Genomic DNA, 16,287 nt, shown 5'->3' with positions numbered 1-16,287 from the left:
TGTACCTCCACTGGTGATGGCTACTGCTGGTGCTTCAACTAGACAAACTGCTGTTGCTAATCCTGTCTGCATAGCATGTGCCTGTTGTGGATCGAATCACCTTATGCAAGTCTGTCAAGATCGCGAACCATGGGAGTATGTTGCTCCATACTATGGGAGTGAGGAATTTGGTTCTGGCTTCTATTCAATTCCAGCTGCTGAACTTGAATCACCTCCATTAGATCAGATGAACTATGCACACATTACTGTGGAAAAAGGTGATGTCAACTGCAGAGACATTGAACACGAATTTGATGTTTGGGCTGACTCCATGAAGATAAACTGGAGATTCTTTGCAAAGGTTGTCTCTCCCACTGAATTCAGAACAAGATTTCCTTCTGCAAAAGCCATTGAGGAGCTTGCTCACTTTGGTAAGTTATTCATGAAAACTGTCCCTGGTGCCATCATCAATCTTGAAAAATGGACAGGTGATATTGAACCTATTAGGGTAATGGAGGAAGCATGGTTCAGAATCAAAGGGATACCTATGAAGTTCATAAGTAAATCAACTGCTTTTTATGCTGCTAGTCTTGTTGGGAAGCCTCTAGCTATTGATAAGAACTGTCTGAGGAACTTTGCCTATGTCAGGGTTAAGATTGGATGTCAGGATCTTTCCTTAGTACCCAATACAAGGCTTGCTGAAATTAAAAAAGGTTTCTATGAATTACAGTAAACCAGAGAGCTCTTTGAACCAAGTCCTCCTCCTGCTGCTAGAACTGGTGCTACTGAGCACATTGCTGGAAATAATAATGAACATGGGACACCAAAAAGGCAGAAAATAGGTGGTATTGATTCTGAGGATGGTTCACAGTCTGCTCCTCCAGCTGTCGGCTTGGGAGCATCTTCTGGTACTCAGAGACAGATCACTTACAACAATACTCATAACAGACAGTTTTCACAGACAGAAAAAGGTAAGAACAAAGTTGTTGAGAACAGTTCACCCTCTTCTCCCTGTCTTGGTGACATAAGAAGTCAAGCTGGCTTGCTTGAGCTTCAAGGTGAGGTGGTTGTTGATCAGGCTTCTAGTCAGGTAAGCAGGGGACAGTTAGATTGTGATGCGGAGCTTCTTGCACAGAGAAAGGACCCTTCTTTCCAGAAATTCATCAGTGGACTTGCTTCCTCCAACAGTGACAAATCTTTCCATCTGAAGAAACAGTTCAGTCATATCTTGCCCCCCATTGTGGAGAACACTGCAGAAAATGATGATTTATCTGATGAACAGGTGGACTATGGTAGCAGTGGTGAGAGTGGTGAATCAAGTCAAGCTACTGATATGCCTTTCATTCCATCAGGGACAGGTATCCTTGCTCTTGTTGTACCCACTGTTAGGCAGGCGCACACTGCGGTGGTTATCCCTGCAGATGGTTCCCAGCCTGAGGTGGAGAGCACCCAAGAAGAAGAACTGGCCTCACAGGAAAATCCCCCTGATGCTCCAAGAATCAAACAGACCATTCATACTGATGATGATGACAGGAGAAGAAGCACAAGAGTGGCTGGTCAAGGAAGCATCTCTACCAGGATTGATGACAAAGCCAAGGTTGCTGCAGAAAAGAAAAATCTGGCAGGTACAACTCTTAATTCCTCTAATTCCTTTGCTGCTCTTGATGATGATGATATTATTGCTAGAGCTCTGGAAATGGGCATTAGTCATGACTCCTTCCCTACTGAAAAAGTTAATTACCTTAAAGATCTAGAGATTGCTAGGCATTCTATCAATGTGATGCAGGAGAAAAATGAAACTATACCAACCTCACAAACTACCACCCAAATCCTATTGCTTGGTTTATCTGATAATGTTGATGATGATATGGAAGAATATACTCCTGTGGTTTCCAGAAAGACAAAAAAGAAGAAAAGGTTAGCAGACATAAAATCTTTAAGAGGGACACTAGCCAAATCAGGTGTTGCCTCGGGAGGAGCACATGCCAGATCAAGTGTTGCCTCGGTGAAAGTTGCCAATGACCACCCTTTGTGTGGCATTGTAACTGGAGCCAGGAACAGGAAGCAAAACAAGAGATATCTATGATAGGAGCAACTCTGAATTGTAGAGGTGTTGGTAAGAAAGGTATGGGTGTTTTCCTGTCAGATCTGTTGAGAGAGCAAGAGATTGATTTTGTGGGACTTCAGGAAACAATCAAGAAGGATTACTCAACCAGTTTCTTCAAGAAAATTGATCCATACAGCTTGTTTGACTGGAGATGGTTACCATCTGTCGGCAGAAGTGGTGGGATCTTGGGTGGCTTTAGGCTATCCAGGTTTGAAGTTTGTGAAACTAGTCTGGGAAGGTTCCATATCAAGGTGAAATTGCTGGATTTGAAACTTCAGCTGAAATGGAATTTAGTCATTGTTTATGGAGCAGCACAATTGGAGGACAAGGGAGATTTCCTAGCTGAACTGGGTAATGTCTGCAGTGACCAAAGCCTTCCTCTCCTGGTAGGTGGTGACTTTAACATAGTCAGATTTTCATCTGAAAAGAATAAGATCCTGAGGAAAAACAGATGGACTGATATTTTCAATTCCATCATCAACAGCCATGCCTTGAGAGAGATATATATGTCTGGGGTCACTTTACTTGGACAAATAATCAGCAGGATCCCACTTTGGAAAAGCTAGACAGATTCTTAATGAATGATGCCTGGGAAAATTTATTCCCTCTTACTATTGTACACAAGCTTGTCAGAGAAATCTCTGATCATAATCCACTCATTCTTGATACTATGGAACAGAAAGACAGGCCATCTAGAGATTTTAAATTTGAAAAGTCATGGATACAACAAGATGATTTCCTTGATAGAGTAAACAGAGCTTGGCATAAACCTGTGAGAGCCACTGACAGCTTGCATATTATCCAAATGAAACTGAAAAATGTTAAGAATGATCTGAAAGGGTGGGGTGCAAATCTGAGGGGAAGAGATATTAAAAGGAAGAAGGAAATTGGTTGTGAACTTGAGACATTGGAATTGCAGGAGGAGCTTTATCCCCTTGATGCTGATCAGATAAGAAGGAGAGCCCAGATTCAAAAAGAACTTTTGTCTATTTTAGACAGAGAGGAGAGCTACTGGCATCAAAGATCAAGGGAAAAATGGCTGCTACAGGGGGATAGTAATACTGCTTTCTTTCACAGAATATCAAATGGCTGCAAAAGAAAAAGAACTATTTTTTCCTTGAAAGATGGAGATAACATTATCCAAGGAACTCCTGACCTGTTAGAACATGCTACTGCTTTCTATAAAAACCTTTTTGGCCCTGCAAATGATTCTGGAATCAGACTTGCTGATGAAACATGGTCTTTAGAGGAAAAACTTGATGACCTTGATAGAGAAACAATGGACAAACCTTTCAGTGAAGAGGAGATAAAGAACACAATAGATCAGATGGAGAATAATAAAGCAGCTGGCCCTGATGGCATCCCTGCTGGCTGCTGAATTCTACAAAGTCTGTTGGGACATTATCAAGTTGGACATTATGGCTGCCTTTAATGATTTCCATAGGCACAGAATTGATTTGAAGAGAATAAACTATGGTATTATTACTTTAATACCAAAAGGACCTGAGGCTGATAAGATACAAAAATTTAGACCAATCTGTTTGCTGCAAGTTCTCTTCAAGATTTTCACTAAAGCTTTAACAAACAGAGCTGTCCCTGTAATGAACAAGATCATCCACCTGAGTCAAATTGCTTTTATCAAAGGAAGATATATCACTGATGGGGTTGCTTTGCTACAAGAGGTTTTAAGAGAATCCAAATTCAGAAAACAGCAAGGAGTGGTGCTGAAAATTGACTTTGAAAAAGCATATGATAAGGTTAATTGGAACTTCCTGTTTGATTGCTGCAAACAAAAAGGCTCCAGTGACAGCTGGATGATTTGGATTAGAAAAGTAGTTGCTGATGGGACACTTAGTGTCAAGGTTAATGACAGGAAAGGAGCATATTTTGGCAGTCACAAAGGTGTTAGACAGGGAGACCCCTTTGCACCTTTTCTCTTCAATATGGCAGCCAACAGTCTTGCAAAAATGATTTCCATTGCCCAGCAGAATGGTTTGCTGACTGGTCTGGCCGATAATATTGTCCAAAATGGTGTTGCCATGCTTCAGTATGCAGATGACACTATCCTTTTGATACAAGATGATGTGGAACAGGCCAGAAATCTGAAACTTCTTTCATACCTCTTTGAAGCAATGTCTGGATTAAAAATAAACTTTGACAAGAGTGAGGTTATGCTGATTATGCCAGATGACAGTAAAATGCAGTGTTACTCTGAACTTTTTAATTGTCGGAGTGGAGACTGGCCTATAAAGTATCTGGGTACCCCTATTTCAGCTAGAAGGCTGATAACCCACAAGTATAGGGGATCGCAGCGGTCTTCGCGGGTAGTATAACCCAATTTATTGATTCGACACAAGGGGAGACAAAGAATACTTGGAAGCCTTAACAGCGGAGTTGTCAATTCAGCTGCACCTGGAAACAGACTTGCTCGCAAGAGTTTATCAGTAGTAACAGTTTTATAGCAGTAGCAGTAGTGAAATAACAGCAGCAGAGTAGCAGAAACAGCAGTAGTAATTATAGTAAACAGTAGGATTAAAATACTGTAGGCACAGGGATGGATAACGGGCGTTGCATGGATGAGAGAAACTCATGTAACAATCATAGAAGGTCATTTGCAGATAATAATAAAACGGTGTCGAAGTGCAAAGCAATCAATAGGCATGTGTTCCGATTATAGTCGTACGTGCTCGCAATGAGAAACTTGCACAACATCTTTTGTCCTACCAGCCGGTGGCAGCCGGGCCTCAAGGGAATCTACTGGATATTAAGGTACTCCTTTTAATAGAGTACAGGAGCAAAGCATTAACACTCCGTGAACACATGTGATCCTCACGTCACTACCATCCCCTCCGGTTGTCCCGATTTCTGTCACTTCGGGGCCATTGGTTCCGGACAGCGACATGTGTATACAACTTGCAGGTAAGACCATAAACAATGAATATCATGATGAAATAATAACATGTTCAGATCTGAGATCATGGCACTCGGGCCCTAGTGACAAGCATTAAGCATAACAAGTTGCAACAATATCATCAAAGTACCAATTACGGACACTAGGCACTATGCCCTAACAATCTAATGCTATTACATGACCAATCTCATCCAATCCCTACCATCCCCTTCAGCCTACAGCGGGGGAATTACTCACACATAGATGGGGGAAACATTGCTGGTTGATGGAGAGGCGTCGGTGGTGATGGCGGTGATGATCTCCTCCAATTCCCCGTCCCGGCGGAGTGCCAGAACGGAGACTTCTGGCTCCTGCGACGGAGTTTCGCGATGTGGCGGCGTTCTGGAGGGTTTCTGGCGACTTCGACTTCTCCCCGTGCGTTTTTAGGTCGAGGCCGATAAATAGTCCGAAGGAGGGCGTCGGAGGCCGGCCGAGGGGGCCACACAATAGGGCCGCGCGGCCCCCCCCCCCTGGGCCGCGCCGCCTGGTGGTGTGGGGCCCTCGGGCCTCCACCCAACTTGTCCTTCTGGCTCCGTGAGTCTTCTGGGAAAATAGGGCCTTCTGTATAAATTCCGAGGTTTTTCCTGAAAGTTGGATTTCTGCACAAAAACGAGACACCAGAACAGTTCCGCTGAAAACAGCGTTAGTCCGTGTTAGTTGCATCCAAAATACACAAATTAGAGGCAAAACAATAGCAAAAGTGTTCGGGAAAGTAGATACGTTTTGGACGTATCAACTCCCCCCAAGCTTAGCTTATTGCTTGTCCTCAAGCAATTCAGTTAACAACTGAGCGATAAAAGAACTTTCATGAACACATTTGCTCATATGATGTATATATTCTCATGCTATGGCTAATACTTAAGCAGTTCATAATGAGATACATGCAAATAAGATCATCTAACAGCTATATCAATCATGGAGAGGTACCAACAATTAATAATAAGCATCATGAATCATGTATATAAACAGGATTGCAATGTTCATAAGAGAATATGATAAAGTGGTATCTCGCTTGCCTGTATTTGAATAGCAAAACATAAATGCCCAGGCACCTCTGAGGTTCATAGAAAGACTAGAAATAGAGATTGTCAAAGATAAAAGCATCAAAGTTATACCACAATCAATAATATTTTGAGACAAGCATATTATACTAAGAATGACAGTTGTGCTCTCAAGATAGTGCTCAAAGGAACAATGGAGACACAACATAAAAGTAAAAGATTGACCCTTCGCAGAAGGAAGCAGGGATTAACATGCGCTAGAGCTTTTCATTTTGAAAACAAGAGTAAAACTATTTTGAGAGGTGTTTGTTGTTGTCAACGAATGGTAATGGGTACACTAACTACCTCGCCAACCAGACTTTCAAGAGCGGCTCCCATGAATTATTTGCATGTTTATGTGGCACTCCTTCCAGACTTTCTTACACAAACCATGGCTAACCGAATCCTCGGGTGCCTGCCAACAATCACATACCATGAAGGAGTGCCTTTTTATTTTATTTTTATTATGATGATGACACTCCCCCCAACCTTTGCTTACACAAGCCATGGCTAACTGAATCCTCGGGTGCCTTCCAATCAATCTCATACCATGGAGGAGTGTCTATTTGCAAATTTAAGTTGCTTACTGATGAATCAGGGCAAACATGTGAAGAGAATTTAATTTGATTAATTTGGGGCTGGGCACCCCGTTGCCAGCTCTTATTATGAAAGTCCGTCAAAAGTAAATGACAAGGTCGAGAGATAAACACCACATACTTCCTCATGAGCTATAAAACATTGACACAAATTGAGAAGCATTTTGAAGGTTTTAAAGGTAGCGCATGAGAATTTACTTGGAATGGTTTGAAATGCCATGCATAGGTATTTATGGTGGACACTTTGGAATAACTTGGTTTTCAGGGGTTTGGAAGCACGAGCAGCATTCCCGCTCAGTACAAGTGAAGGCTAGCAATAGACTGGGAAGCGACAATCAAGAGAGCAGTAACTGTCATAATCATGCTTGCGGCAAAATAAATTAACTGAGGCATAAAAGTGATACAAGAACTCTGAAGCAAATTAAATCATCGAGGCTTAATTGACTTTTGTTCAGTCATATGCATGCGTGAGCATGTGCCAAGTCTATATAAATGAATTATTCAGAGGAGGATACCACAATGCCATACTTACTTATGAATAAAACAATGCAAGCAAACATCCATGACATGCTACTCATATTAATAAATTGGAGCTAAACATGAGAGATCATGAACTACTAGACTTTCTCAAATGACATATACCTCACATGAACCAACTAAGCATGCTCACATGGATGAGTATATGTACAAAAATGAAAACAAATAGAGTTCATACCAGCCTCTCACCACAATCCAATTGTCGTAGATCGTCATTATTGCCTTTCACTTGTGTAGCTTGGATAATATGAAATGAAAACCACGCTCCAGCCACCGAAGACCATTGAACTCATAATGAACTTTACAAACCAAAGAAGAACAGCAAATATTTTTGGTGTTTTCAAATTGGAAACAAGAACAAAGGAAACAAACAAACAAAGCAAAATCTTTTTGGGTTTTCTTATAGCAAACTAGTAATAGCAAATAAAGCGAAATAAATGCAAGAAACCAAAACAAACAAATGATGAAGAGAAATAACAGAAATATTTTTGGTCTTTTTGTGTTTAAGGAAAGAAACAAAGCAAAAACAAGAAAATGAAAACTAAAAGAAACACAGAAAAGCAAGATGGCAGAAATCTGCCAAAACTTGACAGCAGTACAGAAATAGATTTTTACAAAAATCTTCCGTTGCTCAGCTCGAAAAGTGTTCAACTAATGAAAGTTAGATAACAACCTGGGGAACATGCAAAAAAATTGGCTTCGCAAAATAACGTTCTGGCTGTTTTTGAGAATTTTTATGGTGACAGCCCAGAATCTGTTTTCAATCAGCACTTCTCCAAATATCATCTTCCTCTCATTAGAAAACCACTCAAACAAACTAAACAAGTATATACAAGTATCCAGCAATCATAATATGCAAAGAATGAGTGATTCCGGTATACCTCCCCCCAAGCTTAGGCTTTTGTCCTAAGTGGAGATCAACCCCAGCGAGGGTCAGGGTTCCACGCCGGTGGATCGTACATGGCGTAGTCATAGTAGGGCCACTGTGCAGAAGAAGAACGTGGAGGCTCCACATTTCCAAAATGTTGATGTGAGGAACTTGCTGCATCGGATGAGTCGAGGGGTTCCTCGGCCTCCTCCGTGTTGTCTCTTGCATGATGGCCTCCTCCCTCTATGTGTGCATTCAGTGCACCTTCTGTGACTGACCAATCATTCCTGGAATCAAGGTTAAATAGAACAGGCGCAGGCAATTTTACTAGTTTTTCAGTTTTCTTAGTTAACCTCCAAGTTTTCTTATAAAAAGTCATCTTGTACAACAGGTTACCCAAGTTAGATGAATTAGAAACAAATTCATGATTAATCATGGAGGCTATGTCAAGTTTCTCTACGGTGAGCGGAATATCAAGATGGTGAGGTTCTACACCATGCATAGCTAATAAACGAGAGGCGATGAGACCTCCACAAATTCCTCCCTTCTCACGGTTAGTAGCAAGTCTATAGGCTATCAAAGCACCCAAGTTATAAGTCCTATCACCTTGTAATGCAGCAGCTAAGAAGGCTAAATCCGGGATAGATAACTTACTTCCATTCCTTCTGGCAAGAACGCACTTGGTGATGAAATAAGCAAAGTAACGAATGGCTGGGAGTTGAATACTACTAATTTTACCACTATCCTCTGAGAAGCTCCTTCCATGACAAATCATCTTGTAGAGATTCGAGAGCTCTTGCGGCGATCCCCTCATCTTCTCGCACAATCCCCATTGCGGCACTTTAATGGCTGCACAAAAATCACTGAATGGCAAGTTGACAGCTTTATTATAAATCTTATACTGAACCGTGGGGTTAGAACGCGACCAATTGAACTTAAAGTCCTGCACAAAAGACATAGTTAATTTTGCATATTGGCTTGGTTCTCCATCAACAAAGTTGCTCAACCCTGCACGAAGAATTAGCCTTTGAACATCTTCCAATATTCCTGCGCTTCCCATGAAATCGGCGCACGGGTAGTAAGAAGGGTATACCCCCTCTTCGCGATTCACTCTCATGACTTGTTGTACCTCCAATTCTTGTTGATTCAATTGATATCTATTCCACTCCATATTCTGAAATTTTTCAACAATCATTATAAAATTTGATTTGGTGACATATAATCAAGGGAAACTACTATAGGAACTTGCTAGAGTACTAATCATGCATCAAAACTAGTTTATACAACTTAGAACAAGCATGCAAGCTCACCATACATGTTACCTACAACAGCAAAATAATCAAGATATACTCAACCAAACGAAATTCTACTTGGATCATTGGAGGAGTCACATACCAAGGAACAAATGTGCCAAATTTCAGCAGGAAATCTGGGCTGAGCAAGGAGATCGAAAAATCCTGAGCTCTTGAGCAAAAACGCGAGTGAGAGAAAGCTGGTTCGAGTTTTTTCGGGAGAGAGAAGATTCTGGGAGGAAGAGATGGCAAAGTGGGGCAAGGAGGGGCCCACACCACAGGGTGGCGCGCCCCCCTCCTTGGCCGCGCCAGCTGGTGGGGTGGCCCCCTGGGGTGCCCCACTGGTCATCCTCTTGTGCTCCCAGGTGCCTCGTCGAAAAATAGGACCAACGGTATAATTTTTGTGAATTTTTGAAAAATTTGAAAAATGCACTTTTCTGGGTATTAAGTTTATTATTACTGTGCAGGAAATTTTTTGAAATCTCTAATTAACTAAGGAACTTTGCAAATCAAAAATGCTACAGCAAGTAGAGCAAGTGGAGGAAGAAAGAGATGTTGTTTACCCCTCTATGCATATAAAAAGTATTTGTTAACAAGGTTGATCAAGTCTTGCCACCAAATAAATTTTACATAACATATGAAGAAATAAACCTCAAATCAATCATGTTACCTTGTATTGTATTGATATGGATCCAATCATAAGAGTTTGATATTCTTCTTTAGGCTCATATATTGGACAATCAATAGTTCCAACTTTGATAGTTCTCACATTAGAGATAGTATTAACTCCACATATTTTATCAATCCTCTTGGGGAAATAGACGGTATGCTCCTTATCATCAACATTGAAAGTAACCTTCCCTTTGTTGCAATCAATAACACCCCCTGCGGTGTTAAGAAAAGGTCTCCCAAGAATAATAGACATATTATCATCTTCAGGAATTTCCTACACAACAAAATCAGTTAATATCAAGCAGTTAGTAGTAACTTGAACAGGAACATCCTCACATATACCAACAGGAATAGCAGTAGATTTATCAGCCATTTGCAAAGATATATCAGTAGGTATCAACTTATCTAAATAAAGTCTCTTATAGAGAGAAAAAGGCATAACACTAACACCGGCTCCCAAGTCACATAGAGCAGTTTTAACATAATTATTCTTAATAGAACAAGGAATAGTAGGTATACCTGGGTCGCCCAACTTCTTTGGAACTTTGCCATTGAAAGAGTAATTAGCAAGCATGGTGGAAATTTCCTCATTGGGGATTTTCCTTTTGTTTGTAACAATATCTTTCATATACTTTGAATAAGGAGGCAATTTAATAGCATCAGTCAAAGGGATTTGCAAGAATAAAGGTTTCATCCAATCACAAAATTTATTATAGTGTTCTTCTTCCTTTGATTTTAGTTTCTTGGCAGGAAAAGGCATTTGCTTTTGCACCCAAGGTTCTCTTTCATTACCATGTTTCTTAGCAATAAAATCTTCTTTAGTATACTTTTTATTTTTAGCATGCTTGTCAGGTTCATCTTCAACTTCTTCTTTATCAGAAGCGTCATTCTTATCATTATCATTACCATTGTCATGTTCATTACCACTTTCAGTTTCAGCATCAGAAATAGAAATACTATTAGGATCATTAACAGGTTCAGAGGATTCTACAACATTTTTATGTTTCTTCTTCTTTTTCTTAGAAGGAGCACTAGGTTCAATTCGTTGAGAATCTTGTCCAATTCTTTTGGGATGCCCTTCAGGATATAGAGGATCCTGGGTAGAGACACCTCCTCTAGTTGTTACTTCATAAGCATGTTTCTCTTTGGAATTATTTTTTAACAAGTCATTTTGAACTTTAGTGAGTTGATCAATTTGAGTTTGAACCATTTGAAAATGTTTAACAAGCATCTTAACATCATTGGAGGTTCTCTCCACAATATCATGCAAATTGCTAATAGCTTGAGAATTTTCCATTAGATGATTCTCTACTCTCATATTAAAATTTTCTTGCTTAACAATATAATTATCAAACTCATCTAAGCATTGAGCAGGAGGTTTTGAATACGGAATATCTTCCCTAGTAAAGCGTTGAAGGGAGTTTACCTCAATCATGGTTGAAGGGGGAATTGTCTCACATATATCTTCTATGGGAGGTAGATTCTTCACATCTTCGGATTTAATACCTTTCTCCTTGAGAGACTTCTTAGCTTCCCTCATATCTTCATCATTCAATTTAATTAAACCCCTCTTCTTCAATATTGGTGTTGGAGTTGGTTCAGGTGTAGTCCAATCATCATAATTCCGGCTTATTCTAGCCAATAATTCTTGACTTAAATGCTGGAGTTCTTTTCCTGAAAACACAACCAGCACAACTATCCAAATATGCTCTAGACGCAATGGTTAGTCCACTATAAAATATATCAAGTAGATCATTCTTTTCTAAATCATGTCCAGGTCGAGCTCTGATAAGAGAACAAAATCTTGTCCAAGCCTCGGGCAATTTCTCTTCATCTCCCTGGTCAAACCTATAAATTTTCTGTAAAACAATATGTTGAGCACTAGCAGGAAAGTATTTTCGAAAGAAAACATCACGCAGCTCAGTTGGATTTTTAATAGAACCAGGAGGCAAATTATTATACCAAGTTTTAGCATCATCCTTTAATGAGAAAGGAAAAATTTTAGCGACAAAGTAAGTACGCATCTTGACATCATCAAAAAATAAGCTACTCATAGAAGAAAGCTCAATCATGTGTTCTACAGCACTTTCTTTTTCAGTACCACAAAAGGGTGTTTTCTCTACAATAGCTATATGAGATAGATCAAGAGAAAAATCATAATCTTTATCCTTAATGCATATAGGAGATGTGGCAAATTCAGGATCAGGAGATAACTTATGTCTAAAAGTATATTGTGCGAGAAACTTTTTAATTTTTCTTGCATCAGTAGTAGCATTGCATCTATTAATAAAATCATCATTAAGCTCCACATAATCCTCATCAGGATCATCACTAGAATAATCAAGTTCAGGTGAACTAACAGGTGTAGTAGCATTAGGAGTTTTAGCATTTTCAATTTGTCTAGACCTAGCAATTGTAGCATCTAGAAAGGATCCCAATGAATCACTATCATCAAGCATAGCAGAAACATTATCAATATTATAAGAGTTTTCAGATTCAGCAGAAGTACCAGCAAGTGAAGCTTGCGGCGGTGAAACAAGTTGACTTATCACAGATGGTGAATCAAGAGCAGCAGAGGTACTCAGAGTTGTACCTTTTCTTGTAGTGGATGGTAATATGGCGACTTTAGGATCGCGAGATTTACCCATGATGGAGAATTTGCAGCGAACAATATCAATCCAAGTGAACTTCCAAATAAAGCTATGCTCCCCGGCAACGGCGCCAGAAAACAGTCTTGATAACCCACAAGTATAGGGGATCGCAGCGGTCTTCGCCGGTAGTATAACCCAATTTATTGATTCGACACAAGGGGAGACAAAGAATACTTGGAAGCCTTAACAGCGGAGTTGTCAATTCAGCTGCACCTGGAAACAGACTTGCTCGCAAGAGTTTATCAGTAGTAACAGTTTTATAGCGATAGCTTGATAGTGAAATAACAGCCTCAGAGTAGCAGAAACAGCAGTAGTAATTATAGTAAACAGCAGGATTAAAATACTGTAGGCACAGGGATGGATAACGGGCGTTGCATGGATGAGAGAAACTCATGTAACAATCATAGCAGGGCATTTGCAGATAATAATAAAATGGTGTCGAAGTACAAAGCAATCAATAGGCATGTGTTCCGATTATAGTCGTACGTGCTCGCAATGAGAAACTTGCACAACATCTTTTGTCCTACCAGCCGGTGGCAGCCGGGCCTCAAGGGAATCTACTGGATATTAAGGTACTCCTTTTAATAGAGTACCGGAGCAAAGCATTAACACTCCGTGAACACATGTGATCCTCACGTCACTACCATCCCCTCCGGTTGTCCCTATTTCTGTCACTTCGGGGCCATTGGTTCCGGACAGCGACATGTGTATACAACTTGCAGGTAAGACCATAAACAATGAATATCATGATGAAATAATAACATGTTCAGATCTGAGATCATGGCACTCGGGCCCTAGTGACAAGCATTAAGCATAACAAGTTGCAACAATATCATCAAAGTACCAATTACGGACACTAGGCACTATGCCCTAACAATCTAATGCTATTACATGACCAATCTCATCCAATCCCTACCATCCCCTTCAGCCTACAGCGGGGGAATTACTCACACATGGATGGGGGAAACATTGCTGGTTGATGGAGAGGCGTCGGTGGTGATGGCGGTGATGATCTCCTCCAATTCCCCGTCCCGGCGGAGTGCCAGAACGGAGACTTCTGGCTCCTGCGACGGAGTTTCGCGATGTGGCGGCGTTCTGGAGGGTTTCTGGCGACTTCGACTTCTCCCCGTGCGTTTTTAGGACGAGGCCGATAAATAGTCCGAAGGAGGGCGTCGGAGGCCGGCCGAGGGGGCCACACCATAGGGCCGCGCGGGCCCCCCCCCCTGGGCCGCGCCGCCTGGTGGTGTGGGGCCCTCGGGCCTCCACCCAACTTGTCCTTCTGGCTCCGTGAGTCTTCTGGGAAAATAGGGCCTTCTGTATAAATTCCGAGGTTTTTCCTGAAAGTTGGATTTCTGCACAAAAACGAGACACCAGAACAGTTCTGCTGAAAACAGCGTTAGTCCGTGTTAGTTGCATCCAAAATACACAAATTAGAGGCAAAACAATAGCAAAAGTGTTCGGGAAAGTAGATACGTTTTGGACGTATCAAAGGCCTACTGTTGCTGAAATGAGTTTCCTATGTGAAGCAACAAAAAAGAAGATGTGTGGCTGGGTTGGAAATAACATGTCCATTGGAGGAAGGATGATTAAAATATCTGCTTGTCTTTCTAGCACTGGAGTTTATCAGATGTCTATGAGACTTCTTCATAAAACCACTATTGAAGAGATGGATAAGCCAATCAGAACTTTCTTCTGGGCAGGCAGTGCTGTTAAGAGAAAATACCACTTTGTAAAATGGAGATGGATTTGTAAGCCAAGGAAAAAAGGTGGCTTGGGACTGAGGGATCTAGCAAAATTTAATACCAGCCTTATGTGTAAGTGGTGGTGGAAGCTGGAATCAGAAACTGGCCCTTGGCAGGATTTTATGAATAGAAAATACATGAAAGATACAGGTGTCTTCTATTTAAAAAGATGCATAGGGGATTCCTCCCTATGGGCTGATATGATAAAAATCAAACCCACTTATCTTAGTGGGAGAAGAATGAAGGTGGGGAATGGAAAATTAACAAGCTTTTGGCATGATGCTTGGTGCAGCTCCCAACCTTTGAAAAATATGTTCCCAGACATTTTTAGTATCTGCAATGAACAGAATGTGACAGTTGCAGAATCAGCAGCTCTTGGGTGGAATCTATCCTTTAGAAGATTTGTAACACCTGACCTAGCTCATCAGGTGCATGGTCTGCTGCATATTGTGAGACAGACTACCTTATCACATGAAAAAGACAAATCATGCTGGAAATGGACAAAAAGTGGAAAATTTACTGTTAAATCCATGTACAACCATCTCTGCAGAAATTCAATGGACAGATCTTTCAAGCATCTTTGGAAAAGCAGAATTCCTTTGAAGATAAAAATTTGGCTCTGGCTGATTTGGCACAATGCTATTGCAACAAAGGATAACCTGCTGAAGAGAAACTGGGTGGGAAGCGCCTCCTGCCAGTTCTGTCAGGAAAATGAAACTATCTCTCATTTGTTCTTTGAATGTGTTGCAGCAAAATTCGTCTGGAGCTCTGTTGCAACTGCACTGGGAGCTCCTGATAGGCCTGGGAGCTTTACTCAATTTTTCTGGTGGCTTCCCAGGATAATCCCAGCTAGTAGAAACGTTCAAATTGCTGGGCTTGCTGCCATTTGCTGGGCTATTTGGAAACTAAGAAATAGATCTTGCTTTGATCATAAACTCATCAATAACCCAAATGAATTGATTAGCTTTGCTACTGTGTTGATGAATTACTGGGCAGGTCTTCATAACTCTTCGGACGCCGAAAACATCAGGGCGGGTGCCGCCAGTCTGCTTCAGCTTGCCACGAGTGTGCCTGCTACATCGATGGATGGGCGCCCAGGAAGAATGCTCCGTATTGCTGATGCCATGATGGAGGACCTTGTTGAGGATCAGATGGAAATGGATGAATGATGTTGATTCCCTCTACTGATGTTTGATGTTTAAAGCTGTTGCTCCTGTCGATACTCCATAGCCCTGTTCGGTTGCTTTTGAGCAAGTTTCTGATGATCCTGGTGGTTGGCCTGCTTCAAAAACTACTGCTGTTTTGTCCTTTTGTTTTTCCTGTAATAGTTTGTAGTTTCTGAAAACGCTAGCAGTCAGCGGCGTCCTCCCCTCCCCCCTCTTCCTGCCGTGCGCGGTATAACATTTAAATGTATGCCTGTGTACTGTCCTTTTCGTTATCTGAAAAGGTAATGAAAATCGATCCCATGTTGGGTCGCTTGGAAAAAAAACTGAATTTACTAAAGAAACTGACAGCCTTAACTGAATTTCATCAGAGAAACACGCTCGACGGACAGCGTCGGCGCCGGTGTGCTGGGAGCAGTGGCGAAGTGTGTGGCTGTGTGCGGTGACCCGGAGATGCTAGGATGAGATGGTATAATACGCAGCTGTGTTACTGTGTCTGAGCGGAGGCAAAAAGGGGCATCAACAGAGCATGCGTAGAGACACGCACGGCAGCCATGGCGGACATGCCCTGTTCGGGTCAGATACCCGGCGACCGGCGATGCTATACGGTGGGGAAGATCTGGAAAAGAACGGAGAGCTCACCCAGGGGTCGTGGACGTGCTCGGAGATGTCGGGGATGAGCCCTGGGAG

General features: G+C 41.5%; 1 protein-coding gene across 1 annotated transcript; it reads left to right on the top strand.

Annotated features, from left to right (window-relative positions):
* The first annotated feature begins 3,504 nt into the window (after nt 1-3,504).
* LOC139833807 (uncharacterized) lies at nt 3,505-15,603 on the top strand. Its single transcript, XM_071824156.1, has 2 exons — nt 3,505-4,254; nt 14,782-15,603. Exons 1-2 carry the CDS (start codon nt 3,505-3,507, stop codon nt 15,601-15,603), a joined length of 1,572 nt encoding a protein of 523 aa, XP_071680257.1.
* The last annotated feature ends 684 nt before the right edge of the window (nt 15,604-16,287 follow it).

This window comes from Lolium perenne, chromosome 7 (assembly GCF_019359855.2).
Source record: "Lolium perenne isolate Kyuss_39 chromosome 7, Kyuss_2.0, whole genome shotgun sequence".
Classification (NCBI taxonomy): domain Eukaryota; kingdom Viridiplantae; phylum Streptophyta; class Magnoliopsida; order Poales; family Poaceae; genus Lolium; species Lolium perenne.
Note: the sequence above shows the minus strand (reverse complement) of the source record. Positions and strands in the feature narration are given on the sequence as shown.